The sequence below is a fragment of the Salminus brasiliensis genome, chromosome 13, assembly GCF_030463535.1.
Source record: "Salminus brasiliensis chromosome 13, fSalBra1.hap2, whole genome shotgun sequence".
In the NCBI taxonomy this organism is placed as follows: domain Eukaryota; kingdom Metazoa; phylum Chordata; class Actinopteri; order Characiformes; family Bryconidae; genus Salminus; species Salminus brasiliensis.
The window spans coordinates 5703608-5730094 of record NC_132890.1 but is presented as its reverse complement, the minus strand read 5'-3'; the positions used below and the strand labels follow the sequence as shown (position 1 = coordinate 5730094).

The window sequence follows — 26487 nt, the reverse complement described above, 5'->3', positions numbered from 1 at the left end:
GAGACATAATTATGTATTTAAAACAAAAACCATATTTTCTGTAAATAAAAAATATATATATTATATATGTGCATATATATGTGCATCCCTTAGTTTGACTTACCACCCTGTTACTAACACTTGCTTTAAATAATAGCACAAAGAGGAAATTATGTCATTTGGAGCAGCCAGGAGCAAAAAACAACTTCTGACATTTTTTAAATTTGTGTTTATTTGCTGCTTATTTATGTTAACAACCCCGTCACGCAAAATAGAATTGTATTAGAATTTTTACACCATTAATGCAAAGATATTTCAATGATATTTCACATTGTTTGGCAAAAGTTAGGAACTTGACCACATAAAGAATTGCTGCCATTTTAGAATGAAGGTTACCACCCCGTCACATCTCTAATATGGCTCCCATATCTCAATGAAAAGTACAAAATTAATATTTTTTTTATTTTTGAACTTTCCTATTGTGGATTTAACAAAACATTGTGAGCATTCCTCAGTTTGACTCACCACCGTCACACTAGCTTGTTTTGTTCATTTGACCCTTGTCCACCCCATTTACCACCCCATTACATAGCATCGTATCACATTTGATTGTGAATATGGCTCCCATGTCTGAATGAAAATGGCCAAATTAATAAGGATTGTATGGCTGATGTGGAAAATGTGAACATATATTACAAGTTGTGGATTTAAATAAATAAATTTAGAAATGAATGATTTAAAGATTTGAATTTGAACAATTTGAACACATGGAAATGGCACCCGTTTGGTAGAATGACTGGGGGTTTTGGGTAGGGTGCAAAGGCAGGGAGCAGTTCTATATTAGTGTCTGCTGTTAAGGGAATAAAGGTGGCTTATGCTGACCCACATTGCTTTTCTCAAAGTGTATTTTCAGTCATCTTCACCGAGGTCACATCACCCGACAGTCTAATGTTTCAAAGCCAGAGCTTTGGATAAACAAAACAGGCTGAGGTTTTGCGTAATGCGGTTTTGATGAAATCTGTGATTAAAAAGAGAGGGAGGGTGGTGGAGGGGGCAGCACGTCTCTGTGCTCAGATAAACGGCTAGTGAAGAGAAATGAGGGACCGAGTGTTTCGCAGTGATTTCATTTCATAGTTGTGACTGAAGCTGCTCCGTTAGCCGCCGAGCTGCTGTTCCGCAGCCGATCGTCCTCCACTTTTGCGTTCTTTTTTATCATAACACCGCCGTGACGGCCGACACATAAACCCGGCCTTGTTAAACACGCGCCTGCATCGCCTGAATCTTAATACCTGCAGCCAAGGCCGGCCAGCCGCTCACATCAAACAGCAGGGCTAGTCAATCTCAATGAGTCCCTTTCTTCACTTTCATCTTATTCACTCGCTCCCATTGACACTCACATGCTCCATTTAGCCCTGCTCAGGAAGTCAGGCTCTTTTTAACTTTTTTTTTCCTCGAGCAGCAGGTAGTGTTTGAAATGTAAACCCTCTCTTAAGCTTTTTGGAGATCATGATTCATCTCTGGGAGAAAGTGAATGGATCCTACACTGCAGCTTTTACACGTGGGGCCTCCTTTTTCTTCTGTGCGATGGCATTTGTGAGAGTAGCTGCATTCGCTCGTGCTTACTCGTCTCACTGAGGGGCGGTTTAAATATAGAAGCGGTTATTAGGTAATGTCAGACGGACCTCCATGCTCCATCATCCATGTGATGCTGGTTTCAGCATTATGTAATGTGTTAAATGCTTTAGTGAATTCCTATATTATAAATGACACAGTCGGGTTACTGTATTTTTAGATGATTTAATCAATATTTCAGTTGTTTGAAGTAAGAAATAATAAAATATTCAACAGTTCAGTCTGCAACAGTGATTCCAAACTTTTGAACAGTAGTGTACACTGATAAACTTACTCAAGGCCTGTATTTATGTCCTCTAGAGTTAAAGTACAATAGTCCTTGTAAGACCTTGCTTTCAAAGGTTGTGTATTTTATTATTGTTGTTATTTTATTATAATAAATTAAATTAATTATTTATTATTTTATTTTAATTTTATTTTAAGTGGGTCAATTTATTTGGGGGGAAATGCTCAGACGTGACGTAACAACCCTGGTTACCACCCTGTTATTTTACCTCAGAATGAAACATGCTGGTTTTCGTTTTTTACAGAGCGTTTCGTTTTCATTGGAGAAACAGAGATAAGCTTACATCACTGTTTTTCAGCTTGGACTAGAGTTTTCACCGGTGCGCCGGGTTTATGGAAATGTTGGGATCAAAACTGTCAGAGGATTTTTGAAATTGGCCAGTCAGTGGGATTTTATGGGCGGGGTTTAGTGAAAGGTGTCATACGATTGGTTTGCTTTTAAAGTGCAGTGTTTATTTCCTAAGCATATTCCAGTGGCATTATCCTTCACACCGTGAGTAACTGCGCATTGATACAGGAAGTGGTGGAGTGTAAAGTCGTGTGCTGTCGCTGGAACGCAAAAAAAAAATAATTGCAGTCATCTCCAAAATGGTAACTTTACAGGAGCAGGAAAAACCTTCTTAAATTTCAGTGGAAGTCAATGGGAAAAAAATCTTATTCCACGTCATTTTGGAGTATTTCTATTGGTCCATTCACCATGAAATTTGGACACAATATAAAAAACAACTGCCAGATTAAAATTATATCAAAAAGTGAAAAGCGACAAAAATGGAGATACAAGGTTTTTACATGAAAACAACGAAAGGCTGTGCCATGAAAGTAAATTTCAAAAATAAAAACCACAGACCTGCAGCGCTGTCCCGTGTCGGCAGGAACAGAGATTTCTCTGTGTGGTTTTTGTATGATGTGAAGCACACATCTCTAATAGCCATGCGCTCCGACTCTACATGGAGCAGCTGGCCATTGGCTCACAAGACATCAGACTATAGTGGATATGAAGGTCAGCCCCCCCCCACACACACACACTCCCCGACTGGAGCAGCAGTGCCTGGAACCACTCTTGAATTTAGCTCAGTGAGGAGCAAAGGGCCTTTCAGTGTATTTAGTAAATGCATCTCGCTGTGCTCAAACTGAATGCATCAACACTGAGAGCTTTTCAAATGTCACTCTTCTGATCAGCAGTGCAGAGCTCTGACTTTGTACCAGAACATCAGTGCACTGAACTCACTTTCACTGAGTTAGGCCGCATCCAAACGTTACTGATTATACTTATTGTACTGTATTCATGTTGCAGTAGTTGTGGGTCTTTGGGTTATTTGAACAGTAGCAACAAGCTGGTGTAAAGTGCAGAATTACAAACAGCTATCATAGACATCTTTACAATACTGGAATAAAATAACAGAAACGTCAGAAGCTTTTTAAATGTATGGGAATGGGTCTGTCCGTCACAAAAACGATTCATTTCCAGTATATCAAGAAGGTAAATTGTCATATTGTAGGTTTGGGCAACCCTATTTGCTGAATTTTTAACATATTGGAAAGTATATATAAATAAAGCATAAATTAATTAAATTAATTTTAAAATTAATTAATAAAAATTAATTGCATATGAAATATTTTGTGTTTTTGTAACCAACTCTGCAGATAAAAAGAAATTTGCATTAAATATATTACAACCTATACCCCCACCCAATACACCCAAAGCATGGTCTGTAAACACAGATTACCAAGAAAAATACACATATACTCTACTGCACAATTGTTTAAGGCACCTAAACACGTTATTTAACATCTTTTCTCTCAGAAATACAAGTGTTTTACTGCAAAAAACTCCAGATACACCCCAGATAAACAGAAATACAGTAAAAAGTAATCATATCATATAATATGTGTTATCTAATAAACTCAATTTCTCTCATTTTGACATAAAGTGAAAGTTGGGAAGGTTTTTGCCCCTCCTGTAAGGGTGGATGTCTGGAGATACAATGTGTTTGCATGGCAGCAACAGTATATATATACACAACTGCGGGAAAAAAAACCCTCCCTACATGAGAGACCACCCTACGTGATCAGTTTCTCTGGTTTTACTATTTATAGGCAATGTGTTTAGGGAAATGTTTAAATTAACTTTTGCTTAGTATTTCATAAACCATGGACAACATTGCCCCTAAATTCCAAATAAAAATATTTGCTATTTAGAGCATTTATTTATTTGCAGAAATGACAACTGCAAAGAGATGATGATAATAATTATAATGCAAAGAAGTTATTATTGAAATTTAATACACAGCACTAATATCTGAACTTTACTTTACATAACATTCAGAAATCTCCATGCTGAAATAACCTCGACTGCCAATCACAGCTCTCATGTCTCAGCCGGCTCTCCACTAGTCTTTCACATTGCTGTTGGGACTTTATGCCATTTATAGTCTGCAGATTCAGCTAACTCAGCTTTGTTTGATGAAATGTCTGGAATAAAGCGGCTGCCAGACACGTAGAGATGCAGATTTAAGAAAGATAATTAAGTGGTTTCTTAATTTTTTCCTGACCTATATATATATATATATATATATATATAGGCATATTTAGTGTTATTTTAATGCAGTTTATTTTTCTTTTCACAATAACATTTTTTTATTTATTTTTAAAAAGTCAATAATGGTTTTAATTTAATATGAACATTAAGTGAGCTGTGGATTATGTGTATTATGTTAACAAACTACCTCTTGACTCTAGCTGTTGGGGTTATGGTTAGGACTAGGACCAGAATGAGGGATAGGTTTAGGTTTAGGTTTGGGGACAGGTAGCACTGAAAGCACTGAAAGTGTCGTGTCCACATAAAATGACCTAAACTGCTTTCTAGTCTTACGGTTCGATCAGTGAGATCAACTTTATGTGCTCAGATAAACTCCACAAACATACAGACCTGAAATAAGGGTGATATAAAGTTAAAGGCTAAAAAAAGGCTATTAAGGCTAATCAGTTCTAGATTCCACAGCCAAGATGAGCGAAGAAGGAGCAGTATAAAATAACCATAATACAAAACAAGATTCTCTCTAATGACCCCTGAGGCAAACCCAGAAAGCATCATTTCCTCATAAAGTTCTAGTTTATTCGTTCACCAGCTGTTCTCCTGTCACAGGCTCACTTGGCCGCAGATGCTAGATTCTAAAACAGACAGATAAATAGACCTCCTCATCTTTCTCCTAGCCCAACAAACTCCCAGCCCTTCTTGTCTGCTTTAGCGATGTCACCGACTCTGACTCTGCTGCCTCCGAGCTCCAGCAGGCTGCAGTTTTACCACTGGGTGGTTTAAGTGGCAAACATGTAAATGCCTTGCTGCCTAGAGGAGTGTGTGTGGCTGGCTGCACACAATGTGGCTGCTGGTCTAGCCTCTCATTTTCTCTTCCCGGGCTGTGCGGTGTCTCCCCAGGGGGTCCGTCATTAATTTGCCTTTTTTTATCTGCATAAATAGCAGAGCGAGATGGAGCGGAGCGTCACCTAATGAGTCAGCCAGAGGTGGGAGACGGGGGCGGGAGGGCAAGCCACGGAGCAAAATTACACATTTTCAGGCTCTGCTGTTCTCCGAGACAGAGATGTGGAGGGTGGTAGGGGGGTGGGAAGAGAGCTGGGAGATGGGCCGAGTGTCAGGGGAGTCAGGAGAGTCAGGAGTGCAGCTCTGAGAAGCCGGGGAAGGAAAGATTTACGGAAATGGTCTAACTGTCTCTGAGAGGAAATTTGGTTTGGCTTTTGTTCAAAGTATGTTAAATCCATTAATCCATCCACCTCAGATACATCATCTCCACCTCCACCACCACCACCACTACCACCACCACTACTACTACAGCCACCACTACTGCAGCAGCTGCAAGCTCTCTAAGCAGGGTGCTGCTTAGAGAGCTGAGCTGAGAGCTGAGAGTCTGTTGATCCCATTCAGGTTAAGAATTGGCTCCAACCCTGATAGGTTGTTGATGGATTCTAGGACTTGTGATGGATCACCGAGTTGAAGGCCGCCCAGTGCTGTTAGTGGCGCACTCTTTACCACTGTAGTACTGCGTAAATACATGGAACCGTGTTCCATCATCACTGGGAGAAAACATTGACCCCCGGCCTTCTGCATCCCAGCTCAATCAACTGCTGGCGGCCCTTCCTTGACAAGACACATTCCTGTAGGACATCTTATCTCCTGTCCAGTGGATCTGAATGAAGGTGGAGCGGATACAGAACGTCCAAGATGGGAAATGCGAGAAGAATATGTGAGGAGATAAACAAACTGGACGTGCAATCAGTGTGAATACCATCTGCCTGACATGTGATGGACAGGGTTACCTCCTCCCAGTGCTCCAAAGTCTGAGCAACTGAAGGTAAAACAGAAAGGGGGAATCTTAACAATCTGACAGGAGGTGTAAAATACGGGAGGTTTAGGTGAGAAAGGAGAGGGGATGCGAAATATAAAGAAGGGAAGAGTAATATATACAGAAAGGACAGCATGACAGCTCTGTTGAACGCTCCATCAGAGGGAAGGAAGCGCAGAGGAGAGGACAGAGATGAGGCGTAAAGCACGGAGACAGAAAACGCAAACGCGACATAAACAGCGGAGCCGGGGGAGGCGCGGAGAAACAGGCAGAGAAAGCGCAAGAAAGGGAAGCAAAGGAAGAGTTGAGAGAATAGAGAGGTGAAAGAAGCAAAGACAGCAAGTAAGAGTGGCCATTTGGGGGGTGGGTGAGTGGGTAGGGGGGGAGGCTAAAAAGAGAGAGAGTGAGAGAGTGGTGAGTAGCCTGGCTTTCCTGTGCGTGAATAATTCATCCGCGCTGTGCCTGTGAGGCTGAGCCTCCGGGGGGCTCTTTCCCTCGCTCATCTCCCCTCACTCATATCACTCAAGCCTGAATAAAGACCCCGCATCTCCACCGCTAAATTCAATAACACTGCCTTTGATCCCGCACCAGCCTCAGCACCGGAGCTGTCGGTTCCCATACATACCGCTCTTATTTGTCTTGTAGCCTCTCCAGAACAATCTCGCAGCCTCCTAATGAAAGTTGAGAGACTCGGGTTTGTAGAATCTGCTTGTTTTAGGAATAAGCTGGGAAGGATATTGTTGCTGTTGTGAGCAAACCCTAGCAGCTGCTCGCGAATTCCTTCATTACGTTCTTACAAACCTTCCGAAAACGTTCCTCTTTGTCAGGGTGTGAAAGTGCCACAAGTCGCGTGAACGTTTAGTGATGAAGGGACCAATCTGCTTGTTTTTAAATTAGCTAGCACTTGATGCTCTGATTCGTTACAGTAGTTTTCCCAGTCTTTGCTGGCATAACAATTACAACACATTTACACCATTTTAAACAACCAGCTGTGTGAATATTGTATGAATATTTTATGAATTTGAACAAATATTTTACTATTAGTACTAATTTGTACTGATACATAACATTTGCACTATGATAATATATATATATTATATCTGTACATAATAGTTTGTATATAGATGTCTACATATGGATATGCAGTATTTATATATATATATATATATATATATATATAGTTTTTTATGATTATTTATTTATTATTATTATATATTATTTATGATTATTTATTTATTATTACTTTTAGTACTTTTTAAACTTTTTATTATTTATTCAGTTTATTGTTTGTGTATTTGTCTCTCTTAGTAAAATACTTACTAATATTAATTATGCAATACAGAACCGTCATCTGAAGGTAGAGCAGCATGTGGACTGAGGCGGTAGAGTAATGCTACAGGATTTGACACTAAAATGACTAAGGTTACGCAGCGCTACACATGAAGCTCAGCCTTGGTTTCATGGTGCATTAGCTGCGTGTGCGCCCTGGAGTGGCAATGCCAGGGAAGCCATTCAGTGGAGCATCAAATATATATAATTTTGTTTCTAATCAGGTTTTTTCTTTGTTCTATAAAGTTACTGTCATACACTATATAGGCAAAAGTATTGGGACACCTGCTCATTCATGTTTTCATGGAGACAGACTGACGTGCAGGCTCAGGGGCTCTAGCGAAGATGAAGGTTCTCTGACAGACTAACGTGCAGGCTCAGGGGCTCTAGCGAAGATGAAGGTTCTCTGACTCTGGTGCCCTGAACCCCTGGGGTCAGCAGCGCAAAGCCTGGACACTGTTTGATTAGTAGAGCAGAAGCTCTATGCATCTCATCAGGCCGGCACGGAAGTGTTGGTTTAGGGTAAGGAAAGATGAAAGCGAGAAAGAGAGAGAGAGAGAGGGAGGGAGAGCTGGGGGGGGGGGTGTTGGGGGGAGGGGGGGCGGGTTTAGAGAGGATTAAGGCATTACACACAATGTTAAGAATAGATTCGCGTCATGAAACAGTGCCTGACCTTTGTGGAGGTGTCCCTCTTCACTGGTTTTCACACAGATGAAAGAGGGTCTAAATAACAGTCTATACGTGCTTTATGGTTCCTAATCTGCTGCCACATGTACGGCAGTCAAGTGAATCGCTGACTGTGTGTGTGTATATGTGTGTGTGTCTGTGTGTGTGTGTTTTCCCATTGCTGTGGAGAGGCTTTCTCTCCTCTGCTTGGGGATGCTTGTCACGCTATGATGAAAAGACAACACAGAGGAGATGGAGATGCGTTCCCCGGAAAGACTGAAAGACAGAAGGACGGGCGGAGAGCTGAGAGCACTGATCCAGGAGGAGAGCCCCTGAGTGTCTCTCTCTCTCTTTCTCTCTCTCTCTCTCTCTTGCACTTTTCTCTCTTTCACTTTTCTTTCCTCTTCTGCTCTCTCTCTCTTTCTCTTTCTCTCTCTCTCTCTCTCTTCTTATTGTTATTCCTTTGTCTTTTTGTATCTCTCTTTCTCTTTCTCTCTCTCTCTATGTACTGCATATATCTTTTACTCTTAGCATGGGGAGAACAGAATAATGCCATATATATATATATATATATATAGTTTCCTCCCCAATTGTTCTCCCCAATTTTAGATTAGCCAATTACCCAGCCTACTCGTTAGCGCTCTCATCCTATCAAATGTAATGCTCCCAGCACTGGTAGGGTGCCTCCTCCGACGCCCGTGCCAGCCAGCATCGCACTAAAGTGACGTGGGAATAGAGTGACTTATCTACCCACCTGGAGTGGACAAGGCCAATTGTGCTCTCTCAGGCTCTGGCTGCGGATGGCAGGCAGCATAACACAGGATTTGAACCACTGACGTACACTCTACACTTAAAAATAAAGGTGCTTATAAATGGTTCTTCTGTGGCACTGTTTCCTTAAGATCCCTTATTGTTTGTGTAATCTGAGTATAATCTTTTCTGAGCGTAATTTCTGAGTGTAATCTGAATCTGGCAGCTGTTCCGTACATTGTGTCCAAAATCATGATGAATGGACCAATATAAATGCTTCAAAATGCTCTTTTCACATTGACTCCCATTGAAAGTTAGGACATTTTTTTTTCTTCTGTAAAAGTGACACTTTGGAGATGGCAGGCTGCATGACAGTGACCACCTATCACATCACTAATGTAGTAATATTATAAATATGATAAAGAAAGATCCCACTTTATATGAAATGTCTCTAATAACTGTTAACTAGTTACACATGAACAGCCCCTGTAACAGCTGTGTCACTACTACTGATGCATTCACTGTTACAGATGCAGCACAGGACCCCTGTATCAACTTCAGATGACTCAAGTGTATCTCAGTAGCTGTAAGAGGATAAACAGCAGCAGTTTTATATAAATACATTTATCTTATATAACCACACAGTAAAGAATGTGCTGTTACAGCTAGTATAGAGTTAGTATAGAGTTGGAGCGAAAGACACAGTAGTATTTGATAGGATGTTTGAATGGCTGTTATTTGTGAGAAGGCCTGCGGGAACGTCAGGGCTGTTAATGGGAATTGATTTACGAGAGTGCTTCGTTGCGGAGTTGTTATAGCTTGATCAATTTTGATTAGGGCTGCACAATATAGTTTATTGTTCATTGTCCATTACTGCTGTCAATATTGGCCTTTGCATGCTTTGCAGATGAACATATTGCAGTTATTGGATTGTTTAGCAATGCGTCTGACTCTTGTTGCAGTGCTGTTCCTCAAATGAGCAAACAGTAGAGTGAGCTGACCGGCTTTATCACGGCTCTGACAGACAGATCATCTTTCTGGTTCTGTTTTTGGGTCCTTTTACAAATGGGTTGCACGGGCAGCATCTGTCTGGGGTCGACATAGGGTGCCCTCGCAAAACAAATTCAGAATGATGATATTTACGCATCCCGTCACCGTGCAGGTCAGTTCACCTTGTCGGGGAGGATGTTCTGATTCTGCTTTGTGAGGCAAGCAAGCCATACCCTGGGACGGCGTACCTCTGAGAGGTAGGAGAAGGTGGTAGGTTTACCTCAGGTCTCTCCAGTGGATGCCGGAGGAAAGGGGCAGAGGGGGGACCACCCCTGAAATACACAGTATGAAAAGAAAGACAAAAGTATTGGGACGCCTGCTCATTTGTTGTTTTTACGAAGTCATAGGGATTAAAATTTGTATATCCTGCTATTGTAGGAGTTTGTTGGAGTCTCTAATGTCCAGAGAAGGCGTTCAACTAGGTTTTAAACCATTGCTGTGGGTATTTGATTGCATTTGATGATTAATGAGGTCAGGATGTTCAACAAATGTGTCAGCGACTTTACAGTATAAGCAGTTGAGACTATTTTTTCCTTTCTACTTTCCAGTTTGGTCTGATTTAAATTAGATCCCACTGTAGACTATCCCTATCTTACCCTTGATGCACAACAGCACTAATTGCAGTCTGTTATTGGGTGGAAAATGGCAAAGCCAGGGCTTCAGTCTGAGTCCCACTGCAGTGCTTTTACTCAGTGCATTGGAAGCCTTCTTCAGCCCTGTCCAAAGCCTGCCAGCATGTGTGTTTGATCATTATACCTCACTTACGAGCCTTGCTCACTGCTTCACTCCAAGACATGTCTTTACACACAAGCACAGATCACTGCACTAAGCTCCTGGCAAAGATACCTGACCCTGGACTTCATTATGTAAGACAGTCTTTTGTCGGAGAGTTAGGAGAGTTATTAGAGAGGGAAGAAAAAAATCTCATTTTTCGTTAGAGCAGATGCTTCAGCCGTTCTGTTACGACGTTGACGTTGGAGGATGACGGATACAACTCCCTTGTTTGTGCTCTGGCCACTTTCCTTCGGTTTCCTTGGCTTCAGTAATGGACTAGAGCAGATGGAGTCATCAAAATGCGGCTGCCACAGTGGAAGGCCCCTGAACATTGCTAGCGCCCGGGGGACAGGACGCTCCTGTAACTTAAACTTCCATAAACAAGCCCTCTGTAATTCAGCCATGCCTTCCTGCCTGCCTGACTGATGTGTCCCGAACGTCAACAGCTGTCAGACGCCAGCCATCGTCACCCCGCCCCCCTCTGCTCAGACTCCTAGGGGGGTATGTAAATTAGCATCTTTACTGCTGCTGTGTCAGTCTTGGCCTTTGTATTTCTCCCCTGAAAATGTGCTGCATTATTTACCTGCCCGTGCCTTTCCTGCGAGGCTGCTGTGGTTTTTATCAGAAGAGATTTAAGATTACATACCAACGTACAGCCTGGCAGCTCATACAAAACAGGAGCGTGCATCTGTTTGTCTGCTATCCAACAGCATCTTTGGCCACAAGGCTTAAATTAATGCATTGGAAATCCAGTATTGCCGAGGCTGAGAGACAGAGATTCCCTTCTGTCTCGTGCAGTTCCTTGAATCTATGTGGAAGGAAGACAACCAAAAATTTAATTTTAATGGTAGTATTCCAGGGAAAACATATTTCCACCGATCAGCCATAACATTAGCACCAGCTTGAAGTGAAAACCATTATCCTACAGTCTACAGTGTCGTCTGTCAATGGGTGGGGTATGGACGCCCCCCAGTCCAGCCAGCACAGCGTGGAGGATGTGTTCAACTCCATCAGCAGCAGCAGCAGCAGCTCACCTGATTTACCATCATTAAGCCCTGATATACCACCAAACCAGGTGTTGATATGAGGAGAAATAATACTAGGAGAAATAATACTAGACTCCATGAGGAGAACTCTGGAGATGTTTAAATGAACACAGTGATGAAAAACCACCACTTTTATATTAATATTATTAGTATTCATTCTAATATTATTGTTTTACTAAGGAAATGAACACTTACTGTCCAGAAAAGCAGCCTTATAATTCACAATTTCACAGTACTATAAAAGCAGATTTATGACTTATCATTTTCTCAGATACAATCCATGAACACGTGTTTAGGGCCATTAAAAAGCCCCCTTCCAAATTTTCTCTGTTATTGCATATTGCACAATTACTATTCCATTTACTTGTGGAGAAATATTATCCAACACACCCTTAGTTACTAAATCAACAAATTATCCAGACTGATGATAAGATCCGTCTGAGGGAGCCCAGCCAGGACTGAATGCAGTCAGCCTGGAGCTGAATGTACAACACTCCTATTGAAGTTTACATGTAGCAGTGTAGTCACCACACCACCACTAGGCCACAATCCGAAGACAATCCAGAAGAGCTGAGAAAACAAGACAGCCTGGAAAGAACAAACCACAATGAGAGCCATTGCCTACAAACTAAGGCCTTGAGGAACACAGAGGAACACTGACAGAGGAACTGACTTGCCACAGTGCCCTCAGAGGGAGTCACAGCAGATCATGCATGAACTCGCGAAGGTTCCAGGAGAACATCTGAGAAACTGCAGGTCTCTCTGTCCTCAGCTAAGGTCAGTGCTCATGAATCCACAGTTATCCACATCTGAATGGCTTGAAAGTGGCCAAACAACTGTTCTGCAGCGGCCTCGTCAAAGTCCTGACTTGAACCCATTAGAGATGCTGTGGCAGGGCCTCAAACGAGCAGTTCATGCTTGAAAACCTGCCAATATGTCTGAATTAAAGCAGCTCTGCAAAGACGAGCGGGCTCAAGTTGCTCCACAGCGGTGTGCCTGAGACTGCTGGAAATTTATAAAAGATAGAAGCTGGTGGCAGTTAGTTGTCTCTGCTAAAGATATGTTTGATGGGTGATTTGCATGTTCAACACAGTGTGTGTCCAAATGTTTGTGGACATCATTTCTAATGAATGCATTCAGCTTCATTCATTCATTGCTGATACAGATGTGCAAATGGAACACACACACACACACACATACAGAAGTACTGGCAATAGAATAGGACTCTGCATGAGCCTATTGGTACCATACCATGAGGGGTACAAAGCCCCCCAGCACTAAGCTGTGGACCAGAGGAACTTTTGGGATGTGTTAGGAAGTTGGGGATAAGGTAAGGTGGTGACCATCCAACATCCTGATCTCATTAAAGCTGGCTAAATGCAATCAAATCCTCAAAACTAGTAGAAAGCTTTATTTCCTGGACAGTAGAGACACAGTCACTCCAAGAAAAGCAGGAGAGACTCCCTTGATTTTAGAAGAAATTAATAATAAATAAGCAGGTGTCCCAATACTTTTGTCCATGCTATCTAACTTTGCTTCATAAATATCTGAAAAGGTTCTGTATCTCATATGACGTTATGTTTAAAGATCTACCAGCAGAGAAAAACAGAAAGGGGTAAACACATTTCACTGCACTGTTCAATTCAGGCTTAATGGTTGCCAGCGCTACGTTTCAGAGCCTATCGGTGTTCCCATGGTGTTTAATGTTTGTGTGTTTCGTGTGTTAAATGAAGTTGTATTAGAAGGCCGCCTTATTAGAAGCCTGGCAAATGTTAGTGGTCCAGCTTGAAGTTGCAACAGCCATTTTCACTATGCTCACCAGAAGCGTGTTATTATCATTATGGCAAAACCTACATAATTGCTTTCACTGCAGGGAGCCTTATGACCTGTCATTTGAATGTCCATTACGGTGCTATTCTCTGGCACATCAAGCTAAATTGAATAAAAGGTGCTCAGAGCAGCAGTAAGTGCTAAATGCAGAGTCTGCAAAGCGCTGGCTGCTTTAATGGCTCTGTCGCAGACACACTGAGGGCCCATGTGAAGATCGTAATGAGAATCAGGCTCGTCTGTGGAGTCGGGCCTGGAGTCGGGCCTAGAGTTCACGGCCTAGCAGCCAGCCACGTACGGGTATGATGGAAACAGGCCGAGGGTGCATTCCTGACGGATTTGGGTGGATGAGGGCGACGGTGGAGCGGAGCATGGGAATTGGATTGTGGGGAGATCCTCTCCACCCGCTCCATAGTTCAGCCGTTTCACTGTAAACCTCTCTGAACCTTCTCTAAACACTCAGCTGAAATAAACCAGAGCAGTGCGGACCCACTGAATACGAAGCCGGGGCTTGAAATAATGCAACGTTTTAAAGCAGCTCAGTTTGACTTACGGCTTCTGAGATTCCAGGAACTGTTTGTTGGACGTGTTATTGCAAAGAAGTGTGTTAGATTTGTGGGCCATCCCATGTGGCTTTGTTATTGTTTGCTTTACCCAGCCTGTGTTTCAGAAAGCCTGGGCTTGGCTTGTTTTCTCATGCATGAGGGCGATCCCTGGGTCACAGTCATAAGCTGTGCAAATGAAAAGCACTTTTTTGCAGTGCAACCACTTCCTGGCACTGTCTTTGCAGGTGTGTTTGTGTGTGTGTGTGTGTGCATAGGTGTGTGCAAACGGGATCAACTGTGCTCCTTCTCAGTGCAATGAAAATGATCATTTGCAGTTCAGAAAAGATCTCGCAGGTCTGCTCTTCAAACCCTCTCTGATTGACTGTCTAGACTCAGTTGAAAGGTGAGAAGAATTGCTATGGACGTGCTGTATTGATCTGCCTGCATCATGCTTTGTAACTTGATCGCTCTTTTTTATTTTCTCGGTCACGCTGAGACATGCCTCAGACTCTCTGCACTGCTAGACCACTGCGTTTCACAGTGGCTTAATCTAATCTGGTACTGTATTAGCTCTGTGTTTACATTGTAGCTTCCCTTCAGGCCCTTGCAGTGCACCTGTAACTGCTCTTTTGCATGCCCCCAGTTTGCGGTCTACCGTTCCCCAGCTGTTCCTTGCATTTAGACTCGCAGTCATATCCAGAGAACACCATTTCCACTGATCGCCCAGTACTCGACTGAATCTCATAAAATTCGCACATACACAAGTAAAAAAAGTGTATCCCAAGAAATTCATAATACTGGGATATTTGTATTATTCATACTACAACTCCCGTCCACTTGTGGCGCTGTTTTTCCAAATACACACAACCTGTCAGCAACATACTCGAAGAAGAATTGAGAAAACAACATACTTTAAGGAGCTAAAAAAAATGTTTAGGGTTAGGTTTAGGCTGAGGGTTTGGGTATGGGTTAGGTTAAGATTAGGTTTAAGTTTAGTAGGTTAAGTTTTGGTTGAGGTGTAGTATATTAGGTTTAGGTGAAGTAGGTTAAGTTAAGGTTAGGTTTAGGTTTAGATGTAGCAGGTTGAGTTTAGGTTAGAATTAGAATTAGGTTTGGGTGTAGTAGGTTCGGTTTAAGTTGAGGTTAAGATTTAAGTTGAGGTGTAGGTTAGGTGAAGTTTGGGTTAGAATTAGGTTTAGGTGTAGTAGTCAATGTTTAGGTGTAGTAGGTTAGGTTGAGGTGTAGGTTAGTTTAAGGTTAGAATTTGGTTTAGGTGTAGTAGGTTAGGTTTAGGTGTAGTAGGTTAGGTTGAGGTGTAGGTTAGTTTAAGGTTAGAATTTGGTTTAGGTGTAGTAGGTTAGGTTGAGGTGTAGGTTAGTTTAAGGTGTAGTGGGTTAGGTTTAGGTGTAGTAGGTTTAGGTTGAGGTTGTGATTTAAGTTAAGGTGCAGGTTAGGTTAAGTTAAGGTTAGAATTAGGTTTAGGTGTAGTGGGTTAGGTTTAGGTATAATGGGTTAGGTTTAGGTGTAGTGGGTTCAGTTTAGGTGTAGTGGGTTAGGTTTAGGTGTAGTGGGTTGAGTTTAGGTGTAGTGGGTTAGGTTTAGGTGTAGTGGGTTAGGTTTAGGTGTAGTGGGTTGAGTTTAGGTGTAGTGGGTTAGGTTTAGGCCCGTGTGACGGTGCTCATGGTCATGCTCTATTCAGACGTTGCTGTTTCTTGCACTTCGTACTTGAGTTTGAGGTTCGAAAAACTGGATGTTCAAAGTATGAGTCTAAAAATGCTCTCAAGTGGCTTTTTTAAACAGTACACACAAAGCCACACGCAAAGAGAAGGAGAAGTTGGCGAGGTGAATGTTCTTCAGAAGTGCACCATATGACGTAATTTCTTGTTATTCTGCACTACACCCTTAAAAATAGGTTCAGAAGGTTCAAAAATGCACAAAAGGATCTTTGAGCAATTCCATAGAAGAGCTTTTGGTTCCCTGAAAGACTATATAGATAATAATAGAGACTTGTGTATAAAGAACCATTACCTCAAATAAAGGTTCTTTAAGTCTTGAAAATGCTCTTTGCGCTCAAACATGGCTATTCTTTATGACCCCAAAAGTGGTTCTTCTATGACCTCCTTAAAAATCTTTTTAAGGGTGTATAAGTGAAACAATGGAACTGCAGTTCAGAAGCTCTGACGCTCTGAGTGGAGATTAGGAGTCGTGAGGGATATCAGGACTCAGATACTGACTAATCCCTAGAGTCAGTTCTGCATTACAGCATTACATCTCCAACCTCATGCCATCTTCACATTGCATCTTGGATGTGTGGCTTGGCTCAAGCACCATTCTGTTGCCACTTCAGGCCAAGACAGAGCATTGATTTTTCCAGCCAGGTGATTTTAATTAGCTGTTTGTAAGTAATTGTCCCATTGTGTTTGGCTTTTGTGGCTTGAGCTTTGGCCAGCACTGTATCAGTCATCCAGCTAGCTGTCAGTCTTTACACCAGGCCTGTCTCCAGTTGATAAGAGCACAGTCAATGCCTGTGACACTCCTTGCAATTAACCTCTCTAATTAGCCATTTGGCCAACAAAACGATCAGGCCGAGGCAAGTATAGGGAGCCACGTGTTACGGAGTCTGGATTTTGTGTGATGAATGTATTTATTGAGTCATATATATATATATACAGTATCTGACTGTATTGTTCTGGAGGTGAAAGAGTCACTGATTTAGGCAGAAACAGCTCTTCACTTTCAGCAGTGGGTAGAAACTAGTCACACATTGCAAAAATAATATTTCCCATTATGGGATTGCTTTAAGATATGAGAATGAGAATATGCAACTTATTTATATGCCACCTCGTCTGCTAATAGAGAATCGCGTCTACTAACAAGTTAAAAAATCTTCTTATATTCTTACAACAGTGAAAAATGCTATGATATCATCACCGTCAGGCAAAAAATCATCCCCAAAACAGCTCATTTATCAATGAAAGTCAGTGTAGAAAAAAAAAATATTCAAGACATTTGGTAGAAGTTCTTGATTGATTTACTTATGAGGAAATTCTGACACAATGCAAAGAACACCTGCCAGATTTGCATTATGCCAAAAATTCAAAATGCCAACACTTTTTAATTATATTACTATTTAATGAGCGTTAGTGAGATCTGGTACTGATGTTGTATGATTAGCGCATTAGCTCCACTACTCCAGAGAACGCAATTCCACTGCACCACAGCCCATCGCTGAGGGGGCCTTATACTCATCTAACCGATGTTCTTTGCCTGTCTTACCAACATATGAGCACTGCTGTCAGCATGCTGACCTTAGGGGTGTATCTGAAGCAGATCAATTCAAATTTATTTCTATAGCACTTTTTATAACTGGTTATGATTGCCCCCACCCCCACCCCAAGCAAACAAGAGGTGGGGAAAAAACAAGGGTGGACTCACAAGGGTGGGCCCGTCCTCCTCTGATCTGGTCAGAACTACTCATAAATGATTGATAGAACGTCACTGTAGCACCACACAAGTCTGTTGTTATGCTCAGGTATACTGATGTAGTCTATATTACTAATGGTAGGACTTAATGGTAGGATTAATTAAGAGTAATGGTGGCTTTCCTATGGTGATTATGGTGAAGTGGCTAAATACTCTTAACTAGAGGTGTCTAGATACTTTTGGACATGCAATGTAGTTTGCCTTCACTTTTCTCATCAACAAACCAACCAACCATACTCCAACTATAGTGTAGCCCCCCTCATGGCAGACTCCGCAAGACCTCTGAAAGTGTCCTGTGGTATCTGGCACCAAGATGTGAGGTGGGACCTCCATGGATCACTGGATCACTGAGCCATGGGCATCCAGGACCCTTATCACTGGGTCACTGGTTGTCCTTCCTAGTCTCAATGGACTGGACTGCTCTCTCTCTCTCTCTGTACACTTACAGTTGGAGGCGGTCAAATGCTTGCTCAGCTTTCTGCCTTTTGCAAAGTCACACGATGCGAGCTGTGATGCAGCTCGCTGCCTCTGTTACACCGCTACACTGTCTCTGCTCTCGACTCCGGCTGCTCAGAAGGAGAGAAAGCCTCACTGCCCTGCATTCTGTTCCTTGCTGTTAGAAGACAACGCGCACTGACGCTAACTGCATTTGTGCATTAACAGCACCCTTGAGGCATGTCTTGTTTGAACATGTATGCCTCCATCACTATCAATAACCATAAATAACAGTTTCTATGGAAACCCTGCGGCAGGGCGCAGATAAGGAAGGGGGGCCTGCTAGCTGCTTTGGCACTTGCTGTATCTAAAGCACACTTCTCAGCAGCACTTAGGGGCCCGTATTTAAATGTGGGAGTCCAGTAAAAATAGCCAGGCTTGGTGGAGTTGCAATGCAATAGGGATGTTCATGCAAAATATGCTATGGTCATCCAGCGTGACATAGACACACACACAGAAACCAGCGGTCACACACACTAGTTAGCCACAACAGTGGGTTATACCTCTAAAACCTAAAGAGTAATTGCTTGTTTGTCTGTTGTTCCCAGTGGGCCCTGATGTGAATGAATGGGGAGACGCGCATAAGAAAGGCAGGCAGACGTGAGGAGGCAGGCTGCTGATAAGGGCCTCCGCTCTAAGCCCAGCTTATGCCTCACATGCCGGCAAAATGAATCTCATTTGCTGAAAAGAGACTGATATTAATACCAAGGGGCTCAGAAATATGCAAAGAAAATGAGCTATTTTTGCCGGGTGCTTCTTTGAACATAGCAAGGCCCTTTTTTCCCTTAGCAATAAATTTGAATGCAATATCCAGGCACTATTTTTAGGTCGCAGCTTCCTTCGCAGAGGTTTTGTGCTGTGCCGGTGAAGTCCTTTGTCTTAGTGATTGCATGTTAGGGCTCCTGAAAGAGACCACACTGCAAAGTTTTGGTCTGCTGTGTGAGTATATAAACATCCACACTTTATGAAATGGCACGAGTGGAAGGCAGGAGTTTTGTAAGTGTGATTACTGAGATAGCCAGTAAGGTTGTACTCAGGCACGATCTGATACATTTATTCATTAGCGGAGTTCTTTTTATATCCTAGACGAGACTCATACAGTGCATCTGTTTGCTAAAAGTGGGGAATCAGGGAAAGTCTCCTGAGCCATAGAATTATGGAAATATGATCCTATTCCCTATTCCCAACACTGCTTGCCTGTGGAGAGCTAATAATGAACATAATTTGTGCTATAAACAGTGTGTATGTGTGTGTGTGTATATATATATATATATATATATATATATATATATATATATATATTAAAACATAGCCACAAAATTAACACCATTACTTTACTACACTGATCGTCCATAATATCAGCTCCACTTCACATATAAGAGCACTTTGTACGTCTATAATTCCAGACTGTATCCATCTGCTTCTCTGCATCAGGACTGGCCACAACAGAGCAGGTGTTTTTTGGGTGGTGGGTCATTCTCAGCACTGCAGTGACCCTGACTGACATGGTGGTGGTGGTGTGTTAGTAGTTGCGCTGGTGGTATGAGTGGATCAGACACAGCAGTGCTGCTGGAGTGTTTAAACACCAACCAGAAATGTCCAGCTCCTGTGTCCTATGGGCAGTAGTGTCCAGTGAGCTCTGATGACAAGCTGTGCAACAATATATCAGAGAACTTTGGCCTCTGACTTTACCTTCATCTACAAGGTGAACCAGCTAGGTAGGAGTGTCTAATCGAGTGGACTGTGAGTGGACAGACAGAGACAGTGTTTAAACACTCCAGCAGCACTGCTGTCTGTGTTTGTCTGTCTATGGTGGTGGGCATAGAAACAAGGATATTAGTATTAATGTTATGGCTGATAAGTGTATATATATAATAACTTTAACTGTCATATTATAATTCATTGTTCTATAGATCTATTCATCACAGTCTAAAGAAATACTGCCAGATTCACTTATGTCAAACTGTGAAAAATGGCATAAATGGAGATACAGGGTTTTTTCAGGACATTTATGACATACAGTGTATATATATATAAATACTCACTTGTACAATGTTTTCAAGCTCTGCATTTCTCAGCTTGAGCAAGGCCCTCTGGCCCTCCTGTGGCCTACAGCTCAATGATGGGTAGCCCCCCAGCCTCGCCGGGCCCTCCATTACCAGCTTAGTGCCGGTCCACAAACTTCTGTTATTCTAGTGTGGCTTCACGCCGGGCAGGGATGTAATTCCAAACAAGGCCCAGCACGCTTATTAGACTGGAAATTTTCCCTCTCTGCCCTGCGCGGTGGATGCAGCCAGATGTCGTTTTGTCTGTTTTCTGTTTGGCTTTGTGTCGAGTCTGCCTGGACCAGCGCTCAAGCTCAGTGTCAGCAGGGAGACTTTGGACAGGTTAGTCAAACAGATCCGAGTACATATGTGCACTGCAACAAAAAAAACAGTGTTTTAACTAGTGAAGTATGTGTTTCCACTGGCCACTGGCATGCAAAAACCCTGTATCTAACCGCCAACTTGAAGGAAGTGGGGAAAATACCTTCTTAACGTTTTATTGGTCCTTTCATCATGGGATTTAGATTTACACCATATGGACAAAAATATTGGGACACCTGCTCGTTCATTGTTTTTTCCAAAACATCCCCACCTCTGTTCCACTGCTCTACAGCTAAATGCTGAGGGCCTTTATACCCCCAATACATCTCTACGGGACTGGACAAGCTGTGTCAGCAATGGGTGCAACTTAACCTTGCATGCTCTGTGACTTTTATTATGCCTTGAGGATCGCTAATCAGTAACTACATGCTGGCGGAGTTGTTTCTAAGTTATAACAGTGTGTGTGTGTGTGTGTGGGGGGGGGGGGGGGTCGGGGGGCAGGAATCACTGGTGGTCTGGTGGTTCTGAGGAGTTTAAAAGGTTAAAGTACCCAAATGCATTAATTAGTATAGTATTAGTATACATAATATGGCAGTTGTTTTTTGCATTGTGTTACAATTCCATTAAATTAAGGAATGGACCATCTACCTAATATGGTACCTTTATATGATTCTATATATGATGTATAGATAAGTATGATAAAATATTTTAACCATTTTTTATTATTATTCATTTATTTTTTCCAGTGAAATATTTTTTTGGAAGGGAGCCTTCACATAAAATTCCATTTCTATACAAAAAATAATTATTGCTATTACTATTAATTACTAATTATTAGCCAATATCCATATGTATTATAATTTATTTATTTATTTATTTACTTATTTCATATGGTCTTTATTTAAGTCATACAAGTTTGTGCATAGAGAGTGCTTGCATCTGCACTTACTGCTTGTCAGTCATATAGTACAAACCAGTCGTGTTTGGCCTTGCCTTACGTCAAATGAGGCCCCAGTTTAAGTCCTAATTTTAGTTTTTTGTTCTGCTGACATGTAGGAAGCTCTGCACAGGCAGATAAAGTCATACGTGCCTCACAGTCAGCTAGAATATGAGGATTTATGAGTACAACCCTGGTATGATTGATTTTGGATGACAGGATAGGTCAGGGATGTAACCAGGATATCGACAGAGTTCATATTAGTACTAGCCCAGGTCTCTCTCTCTCCCTCTCTTTCCCTTTTTCTCTCTCTTTCGGATTGCCCTCAAAGCAACTTTTACTCCACGGGGGTCCCAGCTCGCCTTCCGCTGCGTGTGTTATTGAAAAGCACATCTTACACACTGCGTGCCTCCGTCCTCGCAGACTCTCCACCGAGCCTTTCATTAAGGACGTGTCACTCTGCTCTGGAATCAGTGCAGCTGCCAACGAGAAGTGACAGCGCAGCCAGACGACGAGGGCGTGTGAGGAGGTTGTGTCTAGCGTGGCAGCCTCGCTCACCCTGAGTGCTCCTTTGGCCCCTCCGGCTGCTGCTTTCGGTGGGTGAGCGGGGTGATTTCAGCCTGGCCGGCCATTTATTATACCCACACGCTCTGTCTGCCACACACTGATAGTGGAGGGCGGGGGGCTGGAGGGGTTTACAGTTAGTCTCTGACCCCTGTATTCACAAAGCCATACACTGACATTTATATACAGTCCTGTATGTACTCCTGTACTCCTATATGTACAGCTGCATGTCTGTTTACTGCATACACACACTCTCAGACCAGCCGCCTGGTCCGCTTTCATAAACTATATTTAATTTAATAACACACCTGCGACGGCAGCGCCACTGGATTTTAAGGTCAGATTGTTAGGCGGTGATCAGATCATGTTCCAGCTTTGGGAGAAAAAACTGTTTTGATTTGATGAACTGATGTAGTCAGTTTCAGTGGGATATTTAAAGAAAATGACCTTTCCTTCTAGACTGGCTTTGAGTTCTGTGTGAATTATGTTGCAATGTTGCCCCCTGCTGGACACCTTTCTTATCACTACACAATATTTAACACAAAGGAAATCAGATCAGAATCCCTAAGGTTTATTCACAGCAGGTTGCTGTTGGGACCAGTACCAAAAGCACCAAATATAGAATATACATCCCATATATATCAGTAGAAATATGAGCTGCAAGGAATGGTATGTATGGACAGCTGCATTACAAATATCAAATATAATGGAGGAAATTATAAATATGCACAGTTAAAGTGGTGATGTGGTGTGTGCTAATTTTAATATGTGCAGTCCAAGACATGCAGCAATACATTAACACCATGTAGGAAGTATGTGTATTTCAGGGGTTTATAGCCTGTGGAGTTGATTCTTCAGAGTGACGTACATTAGATTTGGCGTCCAAATGTTTGTGGACACCCCTTCTTATGAATGCATTCTGCTAATTTAAGTTGCCTCCTTTGCTTTGACAGAAATGTGCAAATGCACACACTCGTCAAATCGCTGTAGAGAAGTACTGTCAATAGAATAGGACTCTCTGGAGCAGATGAACATGCACCTAATGGCAACATGCCAACGCCAGGTGTGGCACTGAGCTGTGGAGCAGTGGAAGAACTGCGTTCTCTGGAATGATGGATGCTGCTCCAGTTATTTTAGGATGAGGTGGGGTGGTGATAATCCAATATACTGACCTCACTAATGCTCTTGTTGCTGAATGCAAGCAAATTCTCACAGCAGTGCTCCAAAAACCTGTAGAAAGCTTCATTCCCTGGACAGTAGAGACAGTTACTCTAACAAAAATGCCACTGATGTCCGAATACTTTTGTCCATATAATGTATTGTGACATATTATTGATTTTATTATTTTAAATATTTAGCTGTTATTGTTGTTATACTTGTACAGTACAATAAGATTCTTCTCTGATCAGGATCAGAGCACTGGGTCAGCCATGCTACAACACCCCTGGATCAGAAAGGGGTCCAGAGCCTTGCTTAAGAACCCAGCAGTGTCAGCTTAGTAAACCTGGACATAAAACCCACAACCGTGTGACCAACAACTCAGCGCTCTAACCACTGAGACACAGTTCATCAAAAAGTGATTCATTTCCCCTTACCGCTCTGTCTTGCAGGTCTCAGCAGATTACAATAATGTCCAGGAGCTAAAATATTTGGACATGGTGGTGTGTGAGGCACTGAGACTGTACCCACCTGGATTCAGGTAGGATTTCATCAACCACATTACCTGTTCATTTGCACAGCCACATATGGTTGTTATTTATATTCTCAGGAGCTGCAAGTGCTGATTCTACAGCAGTGAATTTATATGTCAAATCTAGCAACATTCACCTAGCAACCACACTCAGCAGCATTTACTGGAAACTTCCAAACTTCGAGCCTCCTTGACAACATTATATATTTGATTGTCAAAGCAAAAACATTGCATTTCAATTTTTGATGTTTTACACTTTTTGACATCCTGTTTAAATATGGCAGGTTGTTTTCTTTACATTGGGTTATTAAGGTTCATGACAAATGGACCACTAGCAGTGCTCCATTCACATTTCACATTCACGTCCTTTAAAAGGTGTTTTTTCCTATACCTATAAAGTTAACAGTTTGGAGATGCAAGGTTTTTGTTCTAAAAAAAAAAAGTAGTTTGCATTTGTACATTGCTGTCCTGTTTTTCTGTAGATTTGTACGAGATGTTGAGGAGGACTGCGTGATTAATGGCCAGTGTCTGCCCAAAGGAGCTTCTGTAGAAATCCCAGCAGGGTTTCTGCACCATGATCCACAATACTGGCCTGAGCCAGAGAAATTCATACCGGAAAGGTAAGAGGTCTTCCATTCAGTCATTTACTTCCTAGCTCATCTGTGGCATCTGTCAGAAAACACTGCACATAAACATGCATCACATGACCCCAGGATTTGCTGCTATCTGCCTTCCTGCCGTATAAGCAGTTCCATAAACAATGCAAATGCAAGAAATCGAGCAAAACAAGAGTTACAGAGTTACAGCACCTTCCAGAAAGTGTAGTTTCACAGGCTCCTGTCCCGTGACTTTCTAAACGTCTGAGTAAACAGAACCGTATCTGGCCACCTGTGCTCTGGCCATGAGTTCCAGCTCCAGGCTGATATCTCCTCTCCACTGTCTCAGGTTCACCCCTGAAGCCAAGGCCAGCCGTCATCCTTTTGTGTATCTGCCATTTGGAGCGGGGCCTCGCAGCTGTGTAGGCATGAGGCTGGCCCAGCTGGAGATTAAGATGGCATTGGTCAACATCTTCAAGAGTTTTAACGTGGTGGCTTGTGAGGACACCAAGGTATGAAGACCTTACACTTAAACACTTAAACACTTACACTAGTGGAAAAGCTACAGGTTGAACAGTTCACACAAGAGGAGACGTTTGTCTGTGTTTTAATGGTATTGGTATGCGTCCCTTAATATTGCTATTGCTTTTTTCATTCTTATTTATATTGTGTATATAGTGTAAATTATGTATCTACATTTTTTTGTAACTGAGTGTCTTGCTATCCCTTTCTGCTGTGACACTGAGAATTTCCCCACTGTGGGACTAATAAAGGACTATCTTATCTTATCTTATCTTATTAACATGTTGTTTTGTAGGCGTGGGTGTGTTAATGGTTTATATATATATATATATATACATATATACATACATACTTCTAAAAGTATTGGGACACTTTTTCATCATTAAACATTTTCTAACATGCCACTTTCTCCTGTCTTACAGGTTCCTCTTCAGTTAAAGTCCAATGCTACCCTGGGACCCAAGAATGGCATCTTTGTGAAAATTACCAAGAGGGAGAATTCAGATGATATATGACCATAGGTGGTGATTCCTATGAATCTGATTTGAAGGAGCTTCCAGAGTTTTATTTCTTAATTTTTCTTAATTAATCTTAATTCTTAATTGGAGTAATAGAAGTCTGTTGTATAATCAGTTTTTAGATGCACTAAAGAAAGTAGCGTGCACCCTGCTGTGTGACAGAAGGTCAGAAGTAGGGTACGTTTCTTTAGGAAGATCATGAAATGGGTTCAGTGATGAGTCTTGAGAATGAACCTCTCCTCTTGGAGACATATTTAAGTTGATACGGTAGGTGCTATGCTCTATTATGAGATTATGAGAGATTACTTTCTAAGGACAGGACCCTTAGATCTTGTTACTTCCTACAGTTCGCAGAAGGTTTCAGATATAGTTCACATTAGGCTTCATTCACCAACCCACTTTTTGTCAGATTCTAACATTCACCAGTGCTTTCTTATTGGGGATTGGTTCAGTGTACTTGGACAGTGGGATCCACCATTATAAGAGTAGACCTGTGGACAGTTTTGGGGGAAAGACCGCACTCCTCATGCTGGCCCTTAAGCCCCTTATATATCCCCACTTCTCAATTAAACTCTGTGTCGGACAATCATCGTACCCCCTCCACCCCCTTTACTCCCTTTCTTCCATCATTTACCACACCTGTTGGGGGGGGGGGGGGGGGGGGGGGTGTTGGGGGTTATAGGTCCAGACTAACAATTACGTGCATTAGAAACACATGAATCTGACATAGACTTTTTGTTAGGATTCAAGATCAAAGTCATTATAAGATCATAGTCAAAATAACTCTAAGATATTGGTGAATGAGGCCCAATATTAATAAAATAATGTATTTGTTCTACCTCATTGCTCCTAATCACCACAGAGTAGGGTTTCATCTAAGATCCATCCTCACTTGGCAGCAGAAGTCCAGATGTTCAAACATTTTCCGTAAAGGGAACTGTTTGTGTGTCCAGGAGCACAAGAAACCCAATGCATCTGTGATGATGATACTTTTTGGCAGCACACTGCAGGTGTACCGTTGTCCAATATGCTCAAGGGCACCAGGGAAATGTGTTTCCGAAGCCCAGTCCTGCAG

At 42.1% G+C, this 26487-nt stretch overlaps 1 protein-coding gene across 2 annotated transcripts in view; it reads left to right on the top strand.

Annotated features, from left to right (window-relative positions):
- The window catches only part of tbxas1 (thromboxane A synthase 1 (platelet)), an 88144-nt gene extending 62072 nt beyond the window's left edge, over positions 1-26072 (top strand). For both annotated transcript variants that reach the window (XM_072694753.1, XM_072694754.1), the window contains 4 exons: positions 23697-23785; positions 24259-24396; positions 24722-24884; positions 25317-26072. In XM_072694753.1, the coding sequence (XP_072550854.1) occupies positions 23697-23785; positions 24259-24396; positions 24722-24884; positions 25317-25409 (483 nt within the window). In that variant the 3' untranslated portion in view covers positions 25410-26072. The remainder of the gene's footprint in view (positions 1-23696; positions 23786-24258; positions 24397-24721; positions 24885-25316) is intronic.
- Positions 26073-26487: the final 415 nt, after the last annotated feature.